At 39.7% G+C, this 25,389-nt stretch overlaps 1 protein-coding gene across 4 annotated transcripts in view; it reads right to left on the bottom strand.

Moving 5' to 3' along the window:
- SUGT1 (SGT1 homolog, MIS12 kinetochore complex assembly cochaperone) overlaps positions 1–25,389 on the bottom strand; it is an 83,983-nt gene that overhangs the window by 36,831 nt on the left and 21,763 nt on the right. For all 4 annotated transcript variants that reach the window (XM_063425954.1, XM_063425957.1, XM_063425956.1 and 1 more), the window contains exons 7-10: positions 21,332–21,385; positions 20,800–20,819; positions 8,363–8,394; positions 3,572–3,668 (exon numbers count right to left, since the gene is read on the bottom strand). In XM_063425954.1, coding sequence (XP_063282024.1) covers positions 3,572–3,668; positions 8,363–8,394; positions 20,800–20,819; positions 21,332–21,385 — 203 coding nt within the window. The remainder of the gene's footprint in view (positions 1–3,571; positions 3,669–8,362; positions 8,395–20,799; positions 20,820–21,331; positions 21,386–25,389) is intronic.

Here is a 25,389-nt window from a genome sequence, read left to right on the forward strand (position 1 = left end):
TTTCACTATGTCCCATGTATGTGGTGGCACTGGGGCGCCACGTGGGCCAGGCCTGGCCATAGAGTCCTGCGGGAGGCCCAGGGTCTCAAGAAGGGCGGCAGACTCTGTCAAGTCACTAACCTCATGGATAACTTTGCCCTGCAGGACCTGCAGCTTCCTCGGTGAGCACCATCTATAATGAATGTTTCTGCTTTGCAGTTCTGCTGTGAAGGGTTGCAGGGATCGTCTCCATGTTAGCGTTTCCCCTGAGAGGTCAGTGTAAAAGGTCAGCAACATATTCTCGAACACGTAAGGTGATGTCCCCTACAGCGCCGCCAGTACTGCTGCTTTATCCCTGTTGCAGGTAAATCATATCACTATGTCATTAGTGGCGGACTCTGGTGCTCTCTGGGGTTTCGGGACTCGAACAGTCCTATCTTTTTGGATGCTTTTGGCCTGTTTGGGAGTTAACAAGGCCCCAATTAATCAGTCTGCGCACCATGTGTGGGAGTTCTGTCGTGGGTAATTCATCGGGTACTCCTCGAACCTTGATATTGTTGTGGCGCCTTGAGTCTTCTAGTAGGGAGAACCGCTGCTCGGATGTAAGTTGTTGCTTTTTAAGATATCGCACTTCCTCTTCTAGAGAGGCGAGCTGTTTAGACTGCTGTGTGGACACGCCCATAAGATCCGAGAGGTCAGAGCGTAGGGAGGCCACATCGGCCTGAATGGTTTTCTGAAGGATGGCAAGCCGTTCTTTCAGGGTGGCCGTGGTCACAGGCTGGGAGTCAGCACTCTGTGGGCCTTTCTGGGTGTGGTGTGGAGGTGACATGATAGTTGTCCCCCAGTCCAGCATCAGTTCTTCCGAGGAGTCTGAGAAGTCATTGTTGTAGTCGGCGGCCATCACGGGTCCTCTCGTGCCATGTGCTTGTCTCAGTAGATCCCTGATATTCATATCCATCCTGGGCTTGTCGGGCTTTTGTTTCTTACTCTTGTGGCCAATTGTGAGTGTGGGTGGCTGTATCTCAGTTTTCGGGTCACTGTGGGGTCTTGATCGCTATTATTATCGCGGTGAAGTACGGAGCCCATGTAATGTGCGTCTGTCTTGCTTGGCTCCCCCACCGGCTCCTAACTTTTTAACTGGCTCCTAGATTCAAAGCAAACTTGTAAAGCACCTAAAATTTCTCAGAACAACCCCACCGCCCAAAATGTAAAGTATCCCTCTTCGACTATTTCAAATATTCGGAGGTATGTAATGCGTAGTCTGTATTTAACACAATCTTTAGTTATTATGACAATCTATAGTAATTTTGCTTTTGTTTTTGAAGTCTTGGAGTGATACATTTTTGTCTGATTAGACAGGACCGCCACGTTCATGTGTGTGTGTGGGGGGGGGGGGAGGAGTTGTTCCCTTTTTTCCTAATTTTGCAAACTGTGTGGAATGCACATTGTCCAACTAATTTTTCTACAAGCGGGCAGTTTGCATAACAATGTTCCTATCTTGTAAATTGCTCCCCAAAACACTAATAAACCTGCTTGATTTCACAACTAGCCCAGTATCCAGATAATAGACTATTCTTGAAATAGAATAATGTTGTAGACACCGTACCTGCCCTCTTACACAAGCTTCACTTCTGAACACTGCCTTTAATGTGCGTGATCTGTCATTTGCTGTAATCATCCTCCATTTTTCTTTTGATCACAACTAACTTTTTTTTTTTTAACTAATTTTAAACTGCCGCTATTAGAATACATTTTTTTTATTTTTTTTATTTCCAAAACAATTCTAAGGTTTGGATTTGCTTCCAAACAATATTCCAATCATATTCCCAGTATACTGGAAGAAAAACTACATTAAAAATAAACTATACACACACTTTTCTTCAGAGTTATATTTTTACATGCCATGGACAAGCCCATGGGCAAGTTAATATAGTTATGCACGAAATATAGTAGTAGAATAGAATAGTAGGGTGGTAATACACAATGTTTACGTGTGCCTTAGCAAATTCTAGTCCTATTCATCGCTCCCACCGATGCACAATACAGAACTAATTGACCATATAAACAGCACAGTAATCTAACTCGATGTCAAGTGATCTACACATTTCTAGAAGCATACAAGGGATATACACTCAGGAATAAATTGGTAGGCATGTTAATTCCTACTCATCACCCACAGGACCTATGTCAATTGGCCCGCTAAAAGCACAATTTTCGAAGTGTCCTGCGCGACCTCAGAAATAACCAATATATGCTCAAAAAATAACAAGAATCACGGTTCCAACTGCAGTACTGTCCAGGGTGCACAAACGGTTACTGTCTTTCTGGACAGCAAACTATGTTTATTGCCTTACTTCTAATGTTAACATACAATGCAGGGTTTATGCTTTTTATTTAAATACTGGAATTTGTGGAAAATCCAGTATCATAAACCACTATTAATAAGGGCACAGGAACGGAGTTCAGGAGCCCTTTAATTGTTTTCTTTTTAGGCATGTTTCAACAAGCTCTGAAATGATGGGAAGATTTTGTCACGTCGTCCTGGATTTTAAACTTCGGATTTTATCGTCTCAATTTTGCTTTGCTGCAGCATTTCTTTCTGCATTGTCACTTATTACCATTATATCAATGTTAAGTCATACGTCACATAGCTGTCAGCATAATATATGGTGGTGGTGTAGCTGCACCTCTATTAAAAGATAAGGGCCAGAGAAAGAATTGGTTCAGCTCGTGTGTATTACTCCACTGCACAGACTAATGAATGGGATGCAGAATTTTACAATATTAAAGGAATTCTATCATTAAAATCTACTCAAATGTAAACATGGCCTAGGGGGATGAAAATGTTCGAATTGGTGAACATAATTTTATGCCTTTTGCTGTTTTTCTTTGAATCAATCCTCCCCCCATGTCACATTAGCTATATTTGTCCTTTCTTGTTTCCTGAATAAACCATTTCTTAGTATCACATAACATTACAGAATGGCTACATGTATAGATTTGTTAAGGATCCCTATTTCATTAAACAACTCAGATTCCACAGAGCTAAAACTGCTCTCAAGCAATACAGTTTTCATGAGGAAGCGGCATTAGACTTTAATGAAAAACGTGTCCATAAAGAATGATTTCAAAACCAGGAAAAATCTCAATGCAAACAAAATTCCCTAGAACATTTGCGAATGTATAAAACCATTACTTACATCTTCATACTTATAAGAAGACACTATATTTTTACGTGACGAATTTGTCAATTGAATGTAATCGTTTATTTTTTCCTCAGCAATTGGTTACCCATGACAGAAAACCAACAAAGACATCAGCAAGTAGAAGTTCAACCCCGGTGAGTGTGCCATGGACCCCCAGGCTTGCAGAGGTGAGTAACATTTGGGCCTGGCTATTAGTGCTGGACTTTAATTTCTGAGCTTTGAGCGATACATCATATACACAAACATCTTCTGAAAGTCAAGGCATGGTGCACGCATATGTAAGGTGCACAGCATATAATTATACCTTAGTGTAGAAGAATATACACCTAGTGCTCTGACATTGCATCCATATATAATGATTAATTTAGATAGTGCATCTGTCTTACCTCTCGCTCGGAAAACTGCACATGAACATCACTCTTCGGTACATTCTTGATCATTAAATTAATGATGACATGAGATTCTGTTTGATACCAGTCATACCTTCAAAAATAAATAAATAGAAATAAGGGACAGGTGGCCTTGCTGTGTTATTCAGCCAATTTCCAAGTATGGGTGCATTGCTCATTAATAGGCTTATATACCTGCAATTTTCTCACAATGCAGATGCTGTACCCTGAAGGAGGATCTGTTTCCAGTTTGTTTTTTGGGTGATTAATCTACTTTTTGAACAGACTATCTCATTTTTAGATAGTGTATTTGCTCTTGGATATATTTAAGCAACTAGTTATGGGTTGCTGCATCTTTACAAAATACTACCCAAAGTCTTAGTATGTCTTAAAGAATACTTATTCACTTATGTAGTATAGACAAACTTCTTTAACTTTAATGAATGCCGATATGCATATTTGGTAAGGAGTGGAATAAATTAATTGGAGGAATAGTGATGCAATGTAAGCCAAATACCTAAATACGGTAGGCATTTCAGAAGGTGGCAAGTCCACCTACACACCACAGATGGCCTATTAACCCGTTGAATGCAAATGTTTTCAAAACGGTCAACAGAACAGATTTTAAGGAAATACTGAAATACCAATATTTAAGCAAAATCACCTTTGATTCTAGCTTCATGTTTTGAAATTATTGTCATGAACGGTTATACACCAGCCACATACAATCTAACAATGCAAGAATACATTGTGGCTGACCATATAAACCAAGATATGTAATGAAACTATTAACATAGAAAGAAATATTGCCAAAACCACAACTAATAGAGAATGTCAATGTGGTATCCTGGAATTGACTTCCCTTCCTCACAAGTTAATCTTAATCAAATATCTTAAAAAATCTTTTTTGAATCACGTACAAAACAAAACAATGCGAAGAATTTAGCTGCATTCGAGGACTTGGTCGCACATGATCCTGAGCACTGCAGGAGGTCATGCGTAAAATAATTCCCGGGAAGTAGATTAAGAGCCGTTTTTCTTTAGGCAGAAACTCAAGAGAAGAACGTTTGCTGTTACAAATATAACCTATACGTACCAAGGATTTATTTCAAAGGTACACACAGAGCAAACAAATTAGCAGCAGATGATTTTTAGAATTAATTGTCTCCTTTACAGGTTGGTATTTTAACACAAAGCAAAAATGTATCTGATTGTGATTCACAAAGGGCTTATTATTTCTATATTTTGTGAAAATCCAAGGCATTTTATATGCAATATGAACTGAAAGACACATTATAAAAGGTTTTTAAAGGCTTCCACTGTTTTTTATTTTACTTTCATCACAAACCCCTAGAAATCTTAACAACACAAGTTTTGAAATATTCTAGGCTTTTATCATAAAATGCATTCTATCATAATAACATAGAGCATTAACATACAATAGAGCAACACTGCAGACTAGAGGCCAGCCATGGAACAAGATTATAAGTTGTTTTGTATAGCTACTCCCACATATCTTATTAATAAAAGAAAAATATAGCTTCATAATGATAAGACTGAATATTTTGCCAAGAATTATCTTTTTGAAATGGGATGCCTAAACACACACGTTTAACAGTTAAAATCTTCCCTGAATAAAAAGATATGAAATTACCGCAGCACATGTACTGGGCACTGAAGGAGTATCACCTAACAAACAAATGAGCTAAAACAGCTCACCCACTCACAAGGCTGCGCAATATTCATTTGCATATGGACTGATCCTGGGAAATCGTTGCCTTGAGAAGTAACAATGTGCAGAAGTGAAATTACAGAAAATGTAATTATACTCCTGACACAGGCCACTGAATTATCTATACAACAGGAATGGGTTTCCTAACTTCCAGTCCTAAGGCACATAACCGTGCATAATTTAAAAGGGAAGTGTTCGTAAATAAACAAAACAAGCTTTTCACTAAAATGACATCTTATCACCCTGTCCCATGCCGCAGCATCAATTACCAACAACACAAACATGCATTTTCTGACATTGTCATCCACCTGCCCAAAACATATTAGCCATCGACATGGAGCTATAGACACATTGCTAAGAAAAAACACTGCCTAACTCAGGGGTAGACAACCTTGAGCACTCCAGATCTCGGGGCTCACACTTCCCATAATGCTGGCAAAGCATCAGGCAAGATGTAGCCCAAAACATATGGCGTGCTTACCAACGACTATTTGCACACCATAATGCACACCATAATGCAAAAGAAAGAAGAGGAAAAGGTGTGAATTTGTGTTAGCAAAACAGGGGTATTAAGGAAGGACTATCCAGGGGGGAAATGATCCAGGGAAGGAGATGAGAAAGCATGGATGGATGGATCAGCGAGATCAGTGAGAACTAGCAACAAGTATCTGAGAGTAAGGAAGCAAGACAGTAATGACTGTAGTGTGTTTGGAGAATGTCTGACTGATAAGCAAGTCTGTATCAAATTCAACATAAAGAGGACAGACAATAAATCGCTGTCATAGTACTCCATCCATGCACCATTTTACAAGGGGACACTATCTGGTTAACTATCTCCAGTTTAATATTTGGAGAACAACCTAAATTAAAAGGTGTTGATTATGTGTACATAGATTTGCAGAACTACAATGGGATTAAAGGGACACTCCATGAAAGAGTGCTGGATGTCGTCACTTTGCGTCTTCAAAATCCCCATATGAAAGCGTTGATTTACTGCTTTCCTATGGGGAAGGCCTTATGTGCACACAGAGCTAACCACACATGTGCACTAGGTCTCCACTTACGATGACGGAGTCTGGAATATGATGAGTGCTTAAAGGGTTATTTAACCCTCTGGGTGCCAAGGCAGAGGGGACATAGGGACATTACAGTGTGAGGAATACAACTTTGTATACCTAAAATATAGTGTTACTTTAAAGACTTTTTATCAACTCTGTATGTTTATTTTTTTAAATGTTTACTGTTAAAAAGTGCATGTTATCTCTGGAATGCAAGTTCAATTAACTTGGATTATGCTGAATAACCTTTCGACTAATATATTTTAAATGAAAAAACTTTCTTTAGAGTTTTCCTCCTAGACAGAGTTTTCATATTTAAATTAAAACATCCATTTTAAATTGGGGAAGAAAAATAAAAATCTGATCTAAATAGATTTTTATCAACTCTAATGTTAACCGATATATGAGAGGTGAAGAGGGCCCTGCTCAAACAAGGTTTCAATCTAAGAAATTACAAAGCATTGCTTTACTGGCCTTGTATTGAGTGCATTGGAACACCTGCAAATGCAGATTCATAGGATTGGCACGTCACTTGCAAAAATTAGGATGGAAGAATGTTGTGAGCAAGATTATATAGAGAAGAGGGTGTGGAAAGGCTTTGAATACAAAGAGGGAGTATTGTGAGGCACTATGGATTATAGAGGATAGGGTGTGAAAGGGCATGGGCTACTTATAGGGAAGTGTGTGAGATGGTAATGAGCCATAGGTATTGGTAATACTTTACTCTGAAAAAACAGACTTGCAAATGTAATTGTATGATACCAGCTATATATAGATATATTAAACTCAGCAATTTTATGCTGTATAAATCGATGTGCATATAATCTCTGCTGAGATATGAGCTAACATGCATTTGGTTAGATAAATGATCTAATCAACAGAGGTAAATGTGCAAAAGACTGCATAAATTAAAGTATTTTACCTTGCAAAGTAGAACTAGGGCATGAACGAAGTACTTTCTCCACAAAGGGAGCGAGCTTTGGGAATGGCAATGTTTCACAGGGATTTTATAATATATGCGTTTTGTACGTCAGTAAGCTCTATTTTATATGGCTATAGGTGACCAAAGAGAAAATTCAACAAAATAAGAAACACAAAGGAAGAAAAAAAAAATGCAAATATGAATATTTTATAAACCAACAACGGTTATAAAAAAGTATAATCACCATCTTTATAATTCAATGTAAATCTCTGACTAATAAATTATATTGAGTAGTTAAAGTGTAGTTTTTCAAGGAAATCCTCTCATTGTGCTGGAAAGTTTGGCTAAAGGCAATGTACTGGGTATCTATTCGATGGAACAGGGGCAGGCTCCCTTTGGTACGCTAGATGTGGACTACATCTCACATAATGCTCTTACAGCCATAATGCTGGCAATAAATAAGGGGAGATGTTGCTCACTACATCTGGAGTGCCAAAGGTTGCCTACTTGAGAGCTAGCGGCTAGGGTGAGGCGGGAAATCAACATTGGCACCTTGAATATTAGCTTGATCTGACTCACCCACATGAACTGGGAGGTTTTACAATTTCATTGTGAGTGGCTATGAGCCGAAGTAACTTGCAACAAGTACTCCTACAATGAACCTAATCTGGTCTACTTCTACCCTACTGAAAGGGACATTATATTCTCCAGAAACCACTGCAGCTTAATGAAGTTGTTCTGTTCCCTGCAGGCTTTTTAATGCAACAACTGCATTTCCAGAGAAGAATATATATACATATATGTGTGTGTGTGTGTGTGTGTGTGTGTGTGTGTGTGTGTATATATATATATACACACACATACACATATATATATACACATACACACACGTGTGTGTGTATATATATATATATATATATATATATACATATACACACACACACACACACACATATATACATACATACATACATACACACACACACACATATATATATACACACATATATATACACACACACCACAAAAATTAGCAAAAGGAAAAAAAACAACCCTCCTCCCCCATAATAACTTACCTGTACTTTGATGATGTTTGTAGATTTGCAGACTGTGTGTAACGAAAAGAAACATTTTAGAAACATGTAAGTTACTCACACAATTTATAGTACTTTACTGCAATTAATTTACAAGTATACAAGAAAGATGGTGTATTGTTATTCTTATGCACTGCTACATATTTTGACAGATATTGTAACACATATACATATCAAACCAGCCTTATCAGCTGTCAGACAATGTCAAGTGGGGACCCAGGGGATATCTGCTAAGAAAGCAACGCTTAAAGGACCACTCTAGGCACCCAGACCACTTCAGCTTACTGAGGTGGTCTGGGTGCCAGGTCCTTCTAGGGTTAACCCATTTTTTCATAAACATAGCAGTTTCAGAGAAACTGCTATGTTTGTGAATGGGTTAAGCCTTCCCCTATTTCCTCTAATGGCTGTCTCACTGACAGCCGCTAGAGGCGCTTGCGTGATTCTCACTGTGAAAATCACAGTGAGAGCACGCAAGCGTCCATAGGAAAGCATTATGAATGCTTTCCTATGTGACCGGCTGAATGCGCGCGCAGCTCTTGCCGCGCGTGCGCATTCAGCCGACGGGGAGGAACGGAGGAGGAGAGCAGGAGGAGATCTCTCCGCCCAGCGCTGGAAAAAGGTAAGATTTAACCCCTTTCCCCTTTCCAGAGCCGGGCGGGAGGGGGTCCCTGAGGGTGGGGGCACCCTCAGGGCACTCTAGTGCCAGGAAAACGAGTATGCTTTCCTGGCACTAGAGTGGTCCTTTAACCCCTTAAGGACACATGACGTGTGTGACACGTCACAATTCCCTTTTATTCCAGAAGTTTGGTCCTTAAGGGGTTAAAGGGTTACTCCATGAACACTTCTGCTTTTAGAAGTAATTGTAGTGGTAGCAGTTTGTATGTGCTGAATATCTGCTTGAATGCTGCACATCCAGTGCCATATACAATAGAGCTTGGTGATGTATAAATAAATAACAATATTCACTTTTGTCGTGGTCTCCCCCCTGCTCCCCCACCCCTGAATTCTGTGAAAAGCATTTGATGGGACCTCCTGAGGGCAGGGATGATGTTGGACGGAGGCCTGGAAAGGAGCACCAGGAACGTCGATCAGTATTACAGGTAAGTGTATTACCTTTTTTTTTACAGGTTACTGGCTATGGGGGGGGGGGGGATAATGTATAATAAACACAGGTTACTGGCTATGGGAGGGATAATGTATAATAAGCACAGGTTACTGGCTATGGGAGGGATAATGTATACTAATAAGCACAGGTTACTGGCTATGGGAGGATAATGTATAATAAACACAGGTTACTGGCTATGGGGGGATAATGTATAATAAACACAGGTTACTGGCTATGAGAGGGATAATGTATACTAAGCACAGGTTACTGGCTATGGGAGGATAATGTATAATAAACACAGGTTACTGGCTATGGGAGGGATAATGTATAATAAACACAGGTTACTGGCTATGGGGGGGATAATGTATAATAAACACAAGTTACTGGCTATGGGGGAATAATCTATAATAAACGCAGGTTACTGACTATGGGGGATAATGTATAATAAACACAGGTTACTGGCTATGGGGGAATTAATCTAAATTGTATGCTGTCTAGGAGGTGGGAGAGACTGGGAGGGAGAGTCTGCTGCTGATTGGCTGGAATGTGTCTGCTGACTGTGAGGTACAGGGTCAAAGTTTACTCAATGATGACGAATAGGGGGCGGACCGAACATCGCATATGTTCGCCGTCCGTGGCGAACGCGAACATGCTATGTTCGCTAGGAACTATTCGCCAGCGAACCATTCGGGACATCACTAATGACCAATAGAACATTTAATAAAATATACATTTAAACACTTGAAATGTGTTCGAGTAACACTTTAACGCTTGCTTCAAGCCAAGAATCAAATGTTAAAACTTAATTTAAATATCAGTTTAAATGAGACAATTTGTTTAGTTTAATATCCATGTTTCCAGGTTCAGAAAAAAAAAAAAAATGATTCTCCAGCCCTTAGCAGTATGGTGTTAATATCATTACATTGACATGTGGACCAATGTAAGGTTTGTGCAGTACATACACAAGCAGGGGTGTAACTAGAAACCAAAGACCCCTGTGTAAGAATTAGCGAATGGACTTCTACATACTGAAATATTTATGCAGCATATATCAAACGAATATATCAAACGAATACAGCAAGTGATATATGATGTATTCAATGCAATTGGGACATTTTAGGCAAACTTAAGAACTACATAACTGGGTCACTTTAAACTAAACGGCAAAAAAGATGAGTTTTTGCACTCAAAATTCAATGTTTTACAATTTACTGTTTAACCCCTTCAGGACGGAGTCAATAGTACACGTTCTGATCAAAACAAAACGTAAACAAAAAATGTCTGTTCACCCGTAGTTCCCCTCTTTCATATTATATGCACCCACACTTATTATATATCATTTCAGGAGAAACAGGGCTTTAATTTATCATTAACTATTCATATATGGAACATAATTTATTATGAATACAATTTAAAAAACTGTGAGAAAATACGATTTTTTTTAAAAATTTGTATTTCCGTCTGACATTTTAGCTGTAAATGTCATAAAACTGTTTTACTGCAAAAGAATGCACATATTTGTAATCAGTGGTGTCTCACGGGTACAACAGTACCCTCCATTAACAGGTTTTATGGTGTTTTGGAAAGTTACAGGGTCAAATATAGAACGTTCCAGTTTTAAACACTAATATTTGAGTTCAGCGAAGTCTCCCGAGTAAAACAGTACCCCCTATGTACAGGTTTTATGGTGTCTTGGAGAGTTACAGGGTCAAATATAGTGCTTGCAAATTAAATTCTCTGCACTTTCTCCCTGTGTTGTCAGGCATGTCAATTAAATTTTAATTAATCAAATGACATAGTTATGTTAAAATATTACTTAAATATACACGTAGAATTTTAATATATGCATTTATAGGAATTTAAATTCTACGTGTATACTAATGTAATCTTTTATGTAATTTTATGTATTTATCTCTATCTATATATATATATATATATATATATATATCTATATCTATATCTATATATATATCTATATATATATAGAGAGAGAGAGAGAGAGAGAGAGAGAGAGAGATGTCATTCTAAGTGTATTTTGTTACCAATATATATTAATAACAAAATACAGTTAGAATGAAATTACATATGAATATATAATTTATTTAAAATTGTTTCAATATTTTATTTTATTATTTTATTTATTTATTATTGTAATTATACATGTGTGTGTATATATATATATATATATATATATATATATATATATATATGTATACATCTATTATATATATAATATATATTATATATATGTAACGTCATTCTACGTGTATTTTAATACTAATATATACTAATATTAAAATATATTACGTAAGACGTTACATATATATATATATATATATATATATATACACACACACACACACACACACACACACACACACATATATTATATATATAAAAATACTTTTAATTTATTTTACACATGTTTAATGATTTTTTTTTTTTTTACAGATCCCACCAGCAGGGGGACTGTCTGATATTTCAGACAGTCCCCCTGCTGGCAGATCCACAGCCACCTATAGGGGGCCATGTGATCGCTCTCAAAGAGCGATCACATGGCCCCCGGGGGCCTCACTTGCCGGGGGAGGGCTGCCTGGGCTGTCAGGCAGCCCTCCAGAAGAGGATTGCGGCGGAGGTAAGTACCGCCGAGGTCCTGGGGGCTTAAGCCGGTACGGCGTTCTATGCCGCCGCAACGGCTTTAAAGCCCTTTAAAGCCGCGACGGCATAGAACGCCGTAACGGCGTAAAGGGGTTAATGCTGGGTTTGACAAATTTGTTTGGAAACAAGGAACCAGGTTTTTTTTTTTAAACTAACAAAGCTTTATTTTAAAAGACAAAAATACAATTCATAAAGGGACACTATAGTCACCAGAACCACTACAGGTGAATGCAGTTCTGGTGTATATAGTCTGTCCCTACAGAGAAAAGGCAGGGTTTACATTGCTGTCTAGTAACACCTCTAGTGACAGTCACTGACAGCCACTAGAGATGCTTCCTATGTTTAGCGTCTCCACATCGAGGTGTAGAATGTTCCCCATAGAGACGCATTGCTTTAATTCACCTCTGTGAGAAAATGTTGAATGGCGCAGCACAGAGTTTTTCCTATAGGAAAGTACTGACTTGGCTGAGATCATTAAGATTGATAATCTCAGACATGGAGGCGGGGCCAGCCACAGTGAGATTTTAATTTAGAGCTGAAGTGGATCCATTCCCTGGGCTCCAGTGGAACTGTTGTGATCCTGTATTTAAGCTCTTCTTGAACTGCAGCTCCACTGGCCGCTCACTGTTTAGTAGAAGCGCCCCTTCTCGCAGTATAGCGAGGTGGGGCAAAAGGGAGAATTAAAACTCGCTTATTAACTAATACTAAGTATTCTTAACTTAGTATTTGTAAAGTTGACTGAAAGACCAAAATTGTATTGGTCTTTCAGCCTTTTGGTAGATAGCCCTAATACTGTGGGAATAAGGGAGCCATTTACTAAACGGCTGCAAGATGCAGCCGCGGCATGAATAGGATCGGAATTTCATTCATTCAAATGAAATGCTGATCGAACACAAAGTACTGAATGGGGTCTTAACACGAATGAACAAACTACGCTCATTCGGTTATCACGAAATTCCGTCGTTTCGCCAGCGTCCTGTCTAAATGACAAGTCGTTCAGGAATAGTGAAAGGTGGCATTGCGAGATGGAGTATTGTGGGAATATTTCTTTGACCTCAGGAAGTGGGTCAAAGCTGGTCAAGGAAAAATACTTAAGACAAAGTAGTCCCTAATTTGTCTAATGTTTTAAAGAAAACTAGATCAGATAGGAAGAAAAGAAGAACAGATCCTGAGAGAGGGAGATAGAAGAGTAAGCGATTGGGGAAAGGTAAGTTCGACATGACAGTGCTGCTTTAAGCAAAAGTTATTTTGGTGCTTATAGAGTCCCTTTAATGGATTTAAATATTTCAATCTCGTTTATCACAAACTTCGTTGGGGATAACATTTTTTTTTTTTTTATTAGCTTGGAAAACCACTATGCTGATAAAGCACAATAAAAGGCAATAGTGGCCAAATCTACCACGGCATGACTCTTGAGAACTATAAATGTGTGTTTTGAAGTAGCAGTATAAACAAGTATATCACATGCATGCATCTATGCACTCCAACAATGCCAATCATTCAATGCTGTGTCAAGTATTATGGGAGCTTACAAATGTGCGCACAGACCACAGCATGGAGAAATCTTCAGGTTAAGTAAAACATTCAGCCTACACATTTGCTAGCTATTGTGTTTTGCACAATATATAAATGTTATTTTTCTGAACCTGCCCTTGTCATTCACACATTTTCTAGATGAAAGGTCTACTTTAAAGCACTCTGTTCAATGTGATCTATAGGTTTGTCAACAAATAATGTAGCTTTCCCTCCAGTAGTTCTTCCTTTTTAAATGCATGCAACGTAAAACAAATCTGAACAGATTACTTATTACAGTTGTGACATAGGAACTGTCATTACTAAGACAGTATGACAATTCTGACATCAATTAAAATCCAACTGATGTTCCATTTGAACACTTCAACAGCACCACCTGCTGCTGATTTACATTACAATCAACGCAAAGACAGGATGAAAGGCACAAGATGATAAGCCAGAAAGTTAGATGAAAAGTAAGACTGAAGAAATCTAATTGCAGGGAAAATAATTCAGAAAAAAACATGCTATAGATCAATGCAGTGTTCATTTAACGTGTGAAAGGCTAACATGTAAATCCTTCACGACACACAGTACACAAGTTTATATATACAAAGATATATCTTACTGTATGGCACATGAATAAGAAGTTGAGATAAGACCATAGTAGTGAGAACCAGACTTAGACTTTCTAGATGTCATCATAAAAAGGAAAAAAATAGAAATATATGGCTCACCACATCATCAGTAACCGACACAAGTATTAAACATTGTGTTTTGTCTCCTACATTAGTCCTCCTTAGAAATGGAGAGTGTAGGTGCTTAAACTGTGATATTACTTAAGTGCTGCAAACTGCTAACACTTCGCACTATGTGCAAAAGTTGAAGGGAAACTCAAGTGCCAGGTAAACAATCCGTTTTCCTGGCACTGCAGGTCCCCCTCTCCATCCCACCTCCCATTCCCGGTAGCTGAAGGGGCTAAAACCCCTTCAGGTCACTTACCCGGGACCCCGTCGATGTCCCTCGGCGGTGGTTTCTGCTCACCGCCGCTCCTCCCAGTAATTACGCCAGCCGGTGGGCGAGACTGATCCCACCCACCGGCTGAGGAAACCTAATGCGCCGCGCATGCGCATTAAAGCTATCCATAGGAAAGCATTAAAAATGCTTTTTAATGGTTTCCTATGGGGAATTGAGCGATGCTGGAGGTCCTCACACAGCGTGTGTTCCTGACCCTATAGTGTTCCATTAAGCTAAAGTTGTTTAGGTGACTTTAGTGTTCTTTTAACCTTTTTGTCTATGTGATGCTCTATTTTCTTGTAAATAGTAAAGATTGGCAAAAACCATCATAATCCTTTTTAATCAAGGCAAAGACAGGACAAAGAAAGGTACAACGTTTACTAGATTTGATTCCACCGCCCCACCCCACCCCACCATCATAAATCATAAAAACATATACAAAATGGCATTGCAGCGTAATAGCCCTGAACAGCATAGCCGTGAGCATTTAACAACATCGTTATTAAATAAATTTTAAGTACATACATAGAAACTGAGCTCCTGACATCACACCACCCTATAGCTCATTACTCTCCTCTTAATATTATTTATACCCTTTCAACTGCACGTAAAAGAACACTCAGAGCAACATAACCAAGCATTGTAGTGGTTACGGTGGCAAAAATATCCTTGTTCTTGGTCAAACCAATTAAATCAGTTGGAGATCTCCTAAACTACAGGAGCTGCCAACTCTCTTCGCTACTGCAAGGAAACTAGAAACGACACCCAGTGGACTATTAGTAAGAAGTCAAACCAATATAAAAGTGATTACCTACAAAGGAGGGGTACCAGGGAATGACTGGCACTATTGCTACTACTGCAGACTGTAGTGGATATGGTGCTTGGAGTGTACCTATACGTTTTGTTGGTATCCCGAGTGCTAATTTACATTGGATTGTTTTTTGTTACAGCTTACACTCATAATACATTTACATTGCAAGCTAAAGGTCTGCCTTGCAGGGCACTTTGTACAACGTGCCGCATGCTTCGAATTCAATCATACATGCAGGGTTCTCTAATCATTTTGTATAAGTGTGTTTCACTGTATATCCCGCTATATGTAAATGTTCCTTTCTGCAACAGAGGACAAAAAAGGTGCAGAAAAACAAATATATATATATATATATATATATATATAGGTGCATTTGTTGCTATGCCGCTTCATCTGATAATTTTAATCTAATGCTTTAATTGACAGGATAAAACCTGGCAAATTCAATTCTAATCCTACTGGGCAGTATTTTCCAATATCCAGGCCTCCAGGCACAGAACAGTGCTTGGGTTACAGATATCTCTTTATCAGCGCAAGTGGATTACTCAAACACTTGATTATTTCAACTACAAAACGAGACTGACAACTATTGCTTACTTTATTTTATTCAACTGTGTATTTAACTAGCTCAAATTTCTTCTATTTTTTTTATTGAAGGGGTTTAATCCACAAACAGTCAACTGAAGTTGGTTAAAATTCCACTTGGAATTTTTTTTTTTTTTAAATCCCAGAATAGCTGGGGAGTTTGAGTTTGTTTTATTTATTTTTAAACATCCAGACTATTTTGATCTAAACATTTTTGTCAAGCTACTTCTGACACTACTAAATCTTCTACGTACGATCACATGTACATTTCACATAATTTATCAGCTCTCTCTATGAACATTAACAATAGGTGTGCATGTGTTCCTTCAAAATACTACACAGATAGAGGGGGAAACACATGTTTAACCCCTTAAGGACACATGACATGTGTGACATGTCAGGATTCCCTTTTATTCCAGAAGTTTGGTCCTTAAGGGGTTAAAGATACTCATTAAGGTCATAAAAGCCTGACCACAGTTTAATTAGCAATGCTAGGTAGTTTCATTCACACCATGAATGAAACTACATGGGGCTGCTGAACTATATGTCCCATGAACTTCTGCTGGTGGTAAATTTGTTTCCACTGAGCGAGTACATTTTGTATCTTTAGTTTTAGTACCTTTTCATAGCATTATTCAAATAATGCAATTAAAAAGGAGTATAAAAGCTAGGGCCATCTTGACCATTTTATTAAACTCCCTTCTCTGAAAAAAAAAAAAGAGGCACATAGACTGTATATTATATTGACAATAATAACAGTGACATCTTCTTTGATGAAGAGTACATGACGGAATGGTCCAAAGAAAAGCAAAAACTGTCTGCCATGCATGGGCAGTAGACAAGCAATGAATTGACAACAGAACAGACAGACAGTGAGAATCCTATATTCTTCAAAAAGCATGCCACATCGTAAACATGCTTTGTGAGTAATATATCTGTAAAAAAAAAAAAAAAAATACATTCAAAACTCAAAAGCAAGAATGCAGGAAAACAGGACAACGCTTTGCAGATTAGATAAGAGATTCCTAATTCTTCAGCATCTATTAGAATATTGACGATACTAAAACTCCATATCTTACTGTGCTAATATACAGAGATAGTTAAAATGCGACTCACGACTATCGTCGAAACCTGGACTGTTAGGAGTATTTGATGACACGCAAACAAAATAAATAATTATTTGAACCTAATCACAGTTTATGCTAGAGATAAAGGAATAATGAACCATGCATGAAATCACTAAATAAGCACAGGCTTTTCCAAGTAAAGTTTGGCAGACTGCCTTTTTTTTTTTTTTTTTTTTTTTTTAAACTGCTACAAAATTGAGAGCACCTGCTAAAAATGATATTGATTGAAGAGTCACCTCATATACCTTTATACTAACTAAAGAGTAACTAGGGATTGTGTGTGTTTTGTTTCTTTTTCTTGAAAGTATGAATTCCTTTTGTGTTTATAAAATATAGGAGCCATCAAACTAAATCATTGCACAGGATTCAAATCATTGTAATCACATGAACAAACATGCATGTGCACTGCATCATCAGGAGTACTGCCTGTTCCACATGCGCACGCACATTTTACTGGAAGACAATGACAGGAAGGTGTTCTCTGCATCACAACAAAATACTGGCAACAGTAGGAGAATTTGTAATAAAGGTTTATGGAGCTGTGTAAGGAATTGTGTTGTGTTGGCATTCTAGCTCACTTCCTCTAGATTTAGTTCCTGCTCAAACCATAGAATTGTTTAAAGAGTTAAAGGGCACATTTACAGTACCCAAAATGTGATAAAAAAAAATAAAAAAAAAACCTGCTCAGAATTAAGGGATGGGACTACAAGAAAATCTTAATTTAACCATAATCTCTACGATAAGATTTAATGGTTATGTAGCTTGCATGTTCTCTTTAGGTGTCATTGTAGACTATATCTAAAAACACAAATCTTGTACGGAAACCTGGAGGCCGCCGGCCAGCTGCGTGAGCCTGGAGGCCCCGGTTGAGAGAAAATGCAGTCAGGCGGCGAGGTAGGGAGCTGTAATCTCCCTGTTCTTCTTGCTCTACTCCCTTGCGGAGAGCTGGGATATGACGTCACTTTGTCCCCGGCAGTACTAAACAGTGCACAAGGATCACAACATACCAAACCCCAAGGAAAGGATCCACTCCAGCATTTCCCAAGGTAGGGAGGCTGGGTGGACTTAAATTAAAATAAAATTAATCATTTGAGTGTGTGAGATAATGTTTGTGTGTGTCTGTCCAAGAGTGTTTGTGTGTGTCTGTCCAAGAGTGTTTGTGTGTGTCTGTCCAAGAGTGTTTGTGTGTGTCTGTCCAAGAGTGTTTGTGTGTGTCTGTCCAAGAGTGTTTGTGTGTGTGTGTGCACGCGTGTCTGTCCAAGAGTGTGTGTGTACACGCGCGCCTGTCCAAGAGAGTGTGTGTCCAAGAGTGTGTGTGTATGCGCGTGTGTGTCCAAGAGTGTGTGTGTATGCGCGTGTGTGTCCAAGAGTGTGTCTCTGTCCAAGAGTGTGTGTGTATGCGTGTCTGTCTAAGAGAGAGAGTGTGTGTGTGTCTGTATGCACGTGTCTGTCCAAGTGTGTTTGTGTGTGTGTGTGTGTGCGCGCCTGTCCAAGAGCGTGCGTGTGTTTGGGGGGGTAAAGGGTGTGTGAGGGTGTGTGTGCGCACAGGTCTGTCCAAGAGTGGTTGTGCGTGTGTGTGCGCGGGTGAGGGTGTGTGAGGGTGTGCGCACGTGTCTGCCCTAGAGTGGTTGTGTGTGTGTGTGCGCGCGCAAGCCAGTCCAAGAGTGTGTGTGTGTGTGTGTCTGTATGCACGTGTCTGTCCAAGTGTGTTTGTGTGTGTGTGCGCGCGCGCGCCTGTCCAAGAGCGTGCGTGTGTTTGGGGGGGTAAAGGGTGTGTGAGGGTGTGTGTGCGCACAGGTCTGTCCAAGAGTGGTTGTGCGTGTGTGTGCGCGGGTGAGGGTGTGTGAGGGTGTGCGCACGTGTCTGTCCTAGAGTGGTTGTGTGTGTGTGTGTGCGCGCAAGCCAGTCCAAGAGTGTGCGTGTGCACGTACGCGCGCCTGGCCAAGAGAGTGCGTGTCTGTCCAAGAGTGTTTGTGTGTGCACGCGTGTCTGTCCAAGAGTGGTTGTGCATGTGTGTGCAAGCGGCTGTCCAAGAGTGTTTGTGCGTGTGTACACGCGCATGTCTGTCCAAGAGTGTTTGTGCGTGTGTGCGCGCGTCTGTCCAAGAGTGTTTGTGCGTGTGTGCGCGCGTCTGTCCAAGAGTGTTTGTGCGTGTGTGCGCGCGTCTGTCCAAGAGTGTTTGTGCGTGTGTGCGCGCGTCTGTCCAAGAGTGTTTGTGCGTGTGTGCGCGCGTCTGTCCAAGAGTGTTTGTGCGCGCGTCTGTCCAAGAGTGTTTGTGCGTTTGTGCGCGCGTCTGTCCAAGAGTGTTTGTGCGTGTGTGCGCGCGTCTGTCCAAGAGTGTTTGTGCGTGTGTGCGCGCGTCTGTCCAAGAGTGTTTGTGCGTGTGTGCGCGCGTCTGTCCAAGAGTGTTTGTGCGTGTGTGCGCGCGTGTCTGTCCAAGAGTGTTTGTGCGTGTGTGCGCACGTGTCTGTCCAAGAGTGTTTGTGCGTGTGTGCGCGCGTGTCTGTCCAAGAGTGTTTGTGCGTGTGTGCGCGCGTGTCTGTCCAAGAGTGTTTGTGCGTGCGTGTGTGGGTGCGCGTGTGTCTGTCCAAAAGTGTGCGTGTGCGCGTGTGTGGGTGCGCGTGTGTCTGTCCAAAAGTGTGCGTGTGCACGCTTGTCTGTCCAAAAGTGTGCGTGTGCACGCTTGTCTGTCCAAAAGTGTGCGTGTGCACGCTTGTCTGTCCAAAAGTGTGCGTGTGCACGCTTGTCTGTCCAAAAGTGTGCGTGTGCACGCTTGTCTGTCCAAAAGTGTGCGTGTGCACGCTTGTCTGTCCAAAAGTGTGCGTGTGCACGCTTGTCTGTCCAAAAGTGTGCGTGTGCACGCTTGTCTGTCCAAAAGTGTTTGCTTGTCTCTGTCGGAGTCCCATAGGAAAGCATTGGGAGGCTATTGCGCATGCGCTGATCAGCATTTCCTCAGAGATACAATAAATGCAGCTCTATGGGGAACATTGGGCACCTCCATGGAGAGCGTAGAGACTCTGAACGTAGATGCTGCACACTGTGCCGCACTGGACAAGGAATCACCTCTAGTGGCCGTCTAAGTGATGTTATTAGGCAGCAATGTAAACACTACCTTTTCTCTAAAGGCAGTGTTCACATTGAAAAGCATTGCATTAAGAATTGTATTTGTGCTCTTGAAAATGAAGCTTTGTTAGTTTGAAAAAAAAGAAAGAAAGAAAGAAAGAAAGAAAAAAAACTGGCTTGTAACACGTTTGTCAATCCCTGCTGCACAGTGACCAATAATTGTATAAGGCATCCAGTTCTTTTGTTTTAGATTTGAGACCACATACTGGCGCAAAGAGATCAGGGCTCTAAATTTCCACTTGCCACTAGCTATTGGTGAATTCCCCCACTGCTACATACTGTACAGATTTACAGTAGCGAGTAACTTTTAAGGACTATATGATATAAACAGACGCAAAACCTGAACAACTTTGAAAATGCATTTTCAGCCAGGTGAAAGCTATTTTTAAGAAGCATAAAAAAAGTGGTTCACATCACTAGGAATTTTAATAATAACGTGGTTAAAGAAGCTTCACAAAAATGGTAAAAAAGATACACTTACCTGTTCCACTTGTGAAGATGCTACAATAAAAATCAATTAAAAAAATCATTAGAAATGGCTTTCACTTAATTACTGTAGCCACATGTTTGTAAGCTTCGTCTCCCAGCATCTAAATTGAATTTTAATTCCTATATTTTAAAAGATCTGTTTAGTGGGAATGCATTGGACTTGTTATGAAAACAAGAAACTATAGAAATGCCTGAACACTTTCATTTAACCCACTGCAAGAATATCTCTTGGTATTCTGATACGCTCACTTTCTATAGACTAGATTACAGGGGTAGGCAACCTTTGGCACTCCAGATGTTTTGGACTACATCTCCCATAATGCACTTACAGCCATAATACTGGCAAAGCATCAAGGCAGTTGTAGTCCACAACATCTCGGGTGCCGAAGGTTGCCCATCCCTGGACTAGAACTACATACAAATAGATCCAACACCCCATTTCTTTCCATTGTTAGGCAAATTTAAAATGCCAACATATATTTATAAGGGACGTCTACACAGTGTACAACTACACAAAAACTTACCATTTAATTTTTCTTCACATTTCTTTATCCATATAGAGAACGTTGAATCTGATACTAAAAATAAACAGGACATATTAGAAAACTTATGCCACTCAAATATTATAATACAGTCTTTGAAGATTAAATATCAAGTATATTGCTACAACACACTCTCTAAAATTCATTGTCCTCATTTAATAAAGATAAAGTCCTCATAGTAGGTCGTTGTTACGGTCACTTTTTTTGCCCCCTAAAAAAACCTGCCTATGGTTTGAACACCTTGAGTGCCAGCAGACTTTTTCCTATTTGCACTATCCTCAATACAATTCTTTTTTGTTTAACATGTTTAATTAAAAGACCACTATAGGCACCCAGACCACTTCAGCTCAATGAAGTGGTCTGGGTGCCCAGGCCATCTAGTGTTAACCATGCAGCTGAGAACCTGCTATGTTTACACAAGGGTTAATCCGGCCTCTAGTGGCTGTCTCATTGACAGACGCTAGAGGCGCTTCCGCGCTTCTCACTGTGAAAATCACAGTGAGAAGACGCTGGACGTCCATAGGAAAGCATTGAGAAATGTTCTCCAATGGACAGTCTGAATGCGTGCAGCTCTTGCCTCGCATGCGCATTCAGCGCTGAGGTCGGGGGGAGGAGGAGGAGTTTCCCAGCTCTGAGGAAGCCCGGCGCTGGAGTAAGGTAAGTATGTGTATATATATATATATATATATATATATATATATAGATCTATCTCAATATCTACTTGTATTGGTTATTTCGTTAGAGTAACAAATACAATGTATTGTATATATTACGTCCATACAATGAATACAATGTATTGTATATTGTATGTCCACTTAATTACATGTTGTAAGTAAAAACTGCATAAATTACAAAACAAGTAGATATTCAATTTAACCTTCTGTCATCTCTAATGGCTAAAATATAATTCTACGGATTTGTTTTTTCTATCATAATATGATCACATGAAAAGTTATGTCAGTTCTCTGGAAAATACATAATTAAAGAAAACTTTAAAAATAAAATACAAGTTATTTTTCATGTGATCCTTTGTTTTCTTTTAAATCTATCTAAAATCATCCCAATTCCGTTCAAGCACAGCCAGGGCACAAATACATATTTCTTAAATGTTGGTGATAATAAGATATATTAAAAACCCTGGGAAGTGACAGCTTCCAGAATTAAAAGTGAGCATATAAACACTGGTATCAATGTGTTCAGTGCTAGCAAAAGTTATACTGTTTTATATCAGCTTATGAAGAAAATTAACAACTTGAAAATGTAAGTTGTTAAGTTAAAGTTATAGGTGTTTATGACCTGTACTAACACACAAAACAACCATGTCGATACACAAAGAAATTAGAATGTTATGGTGCCTGAGTGATACCTTTAACCCCTTAAGGACCAAACTTCTGGAATAAAAGGGAATCATGACATGTCACACATGTTATGTGTCCTTAAGGGGTTAAAAAAGAGCAAAGTGCCATAATTAATAAAGCACACTGTAGTGGTTATAGTGCCAGGGATGCTCTAGAAGCCTCCCCACTGTAAGGTATCAAACCATTTTAGAACTGTTTAACGTGTTGCTCCTGTCTCCATTATTTCGAATAGAGAGCTGGAAGTTCTGTGTCTGAGCTAAGCCTAGAGGGGTAGAGATTAGCTCATTGACAGAGTGAAAACTGCATGACTTAGTCCACCTTAGAGAACAAAATGAAAGCAATGCCTCACCCTGCGCACAGAAATAGGACTGCACATGCCATAAAAGTCATCAGGTAGTCCCATTTATGAAGAAACACTTGACTACAAGTACCGGTATGTGTTAACAAAAGCTACTCCACTGAATATATTATCTTGCACAGTAGTTTTGGCCTGGACTGGCTGATAGGCACAGTCTTTGGTTTTATTGGAAAAAAATAAATAATGTTTCCGCTTATACTGATAACCGGATTTTACATAAAAAATATATAAGAGAAAGTTCTATGTAGATACATGTGACTCATAAGCAAATAGACATATTTGTGTGGCATGAGGCGGGGGGAAATTATTACAATAAATAAAGGAGTTAATATAAAAACAAAAAACAACAGTGCTTGCATTATTTAAAGTCAATCAGACACAAGAATATAATTCTGTGCTCCATGGTACAAGGATCACGGTTTATTAATATAGTAAAGAGCAGAGCTATATATATTCAAACATTAACCAGCGAAGAGGAAAAAAGAAGAATGTATTTCTATTACTTGTTAAACAACAAGATGACTTTCAATTTGCAAGAAATGAGGAAAGGGCTAATAAAGATTAAGGAATGGCACAGGAGCTCTAGGGAATTACAGGAGCATATATCTGGAAGTCAACTAAGGCTTTCTTCTTCTCCCCTTTAATTAGCCTGTCAGCAACAAAAGCAATACTCATGTGAACCATACTAACTGTGAATCAGAATTAGTCACTTGTTAGAAATCAACATTTGTGGTATGAACGGACTAGAAGGCTGTTCAGATAAAGAATACTACTGGCACGAGGCAACAGGAAGCGATTGGGGGGGAAATAAGAAAGCAATGCTTAATGGAAGGCATTGTGTCAGAGTGAGAAAAAGATGAAAGGATTTGGAATAAGAAGAAAAGAATAGAAGATATAAAAAAAGACAGGGTTGGTGTGCGTAGGAAGAGCAGAGGGTTAAATAAATGTATACACATATAAGAGAAATGTGTGCACAAACCTAGTGGGAGAGAATATGTTAGAAGTATGAGAGGTTACTGCACAGCAATCCCAATAACGGTTCATAGAATTCGCTACATACATGTGGTTGGCTTTTCTCACTTTACACAATTTGCACATGTCTTCTTTGTTGGTTCAAGTGATTTCCCTCCCACCTCTATACATGTAGGTTGCATCTTTGTGACTTGAAAATAAAATGTCTGTATGTCAGATGGGATCCTCTGGACAAGGATTCTTGACACTGGAGATGACATTGAACATTATTTTCATGCTATATGAACTAGCTTTCTTGCAGAACTTGATTGCCAAGACTAGCATTAAAAATAACGTCCAGACTACCCAACTTTACCAGCAAAATTACGTTCCCTTGATCCGCACTTTAATTTCAGATATGGACAAATGGCAGGATAAGCCGATCTCTTGGATCAGTAGGATCCACTCGGTAAAAATGAACGTTGTCCCCAGGATTTTGTTCCTGTTTCAGGCTCTCCCGGTTAGGCTGACTAAGTCTGACCTGGGCGCGCTCCAGCAGGCTATGGGAAAATGTATTTGGCAGAACAGGAAACAGAGTTTAACGCAACATTCAATACAGAGGAAAGCCGAGGGGAGGCCTAGGTTTGCCGAATCTATATTTTTATTAACTGGCGGCCCAGCTAACACAAATAGCGTTTTGGCACTCTCCTCCGGAAGAGAGGAGGTGGGTAGACTTAGAGTCATCTCTCATGGGGCCTGACATCCCCCAGCTCTTCATGTGGATCCCTCGGGACCATAGACCGCCAACACACATCGATTGCCCAGCTATAGCAAACTCCTTGAAAATTTGGGATGCCACGTCAATTAAGTATGGGTTGTCCCCACAACTGTCCCCGTTAGCTCCCTATTTGAGAAACACGGCTTTCACCCCGGGATTGGATGCAAGAGATTTTAAGGGTATTGAAAGCACGGGTGTCCAACGATTATGTCATCTATATGAAGGCGGCTCGCTTCTTCAATTTGAAGATTTAAAAACCAGGGCTAATCTACGCCCTTCTGATTTCTTTAGGTACCTTCAGCTTAGGGATTATGCCCAGACTCCGGAGGTTAAAACTAGCGCATTGACAACACCTACTTTCTTCGAAAACATGTGCCTTAAAGAACAATTCCCAAAAGGTCTCATTACAGCTATCTATGCACATTTAAGTACGTCCACGTCAGAATGGGGTGAGCTCACTTACATATCCCAATGGGAAGCTGATCTTGGTGAGGAACTAGAGGGGGTGGATTGGCAGGAGATCTGGGAGGCTGCGGCGACTTCGTCTATCTGTGTCTCCGTGCAGGAACAAGCTTATAAGACCATGTGTTCAGGT

The sequence above is a fragment of the Pelobates fuscus genome, chromosome 1 (genome assembly GCF_036172605.1).
Source record: "Pelobates fuscus isolate aPelFus1 chromosome 1, aPelFus1.pri, whole genome shotgun sequence".
Taxonomy (NCBI): domain Eukaryota; kingdom Metazoa; phylum Chordata; class Amphibia; order Anura; family Pelobatidae; genus Pelobates; species Pelobates fuscus.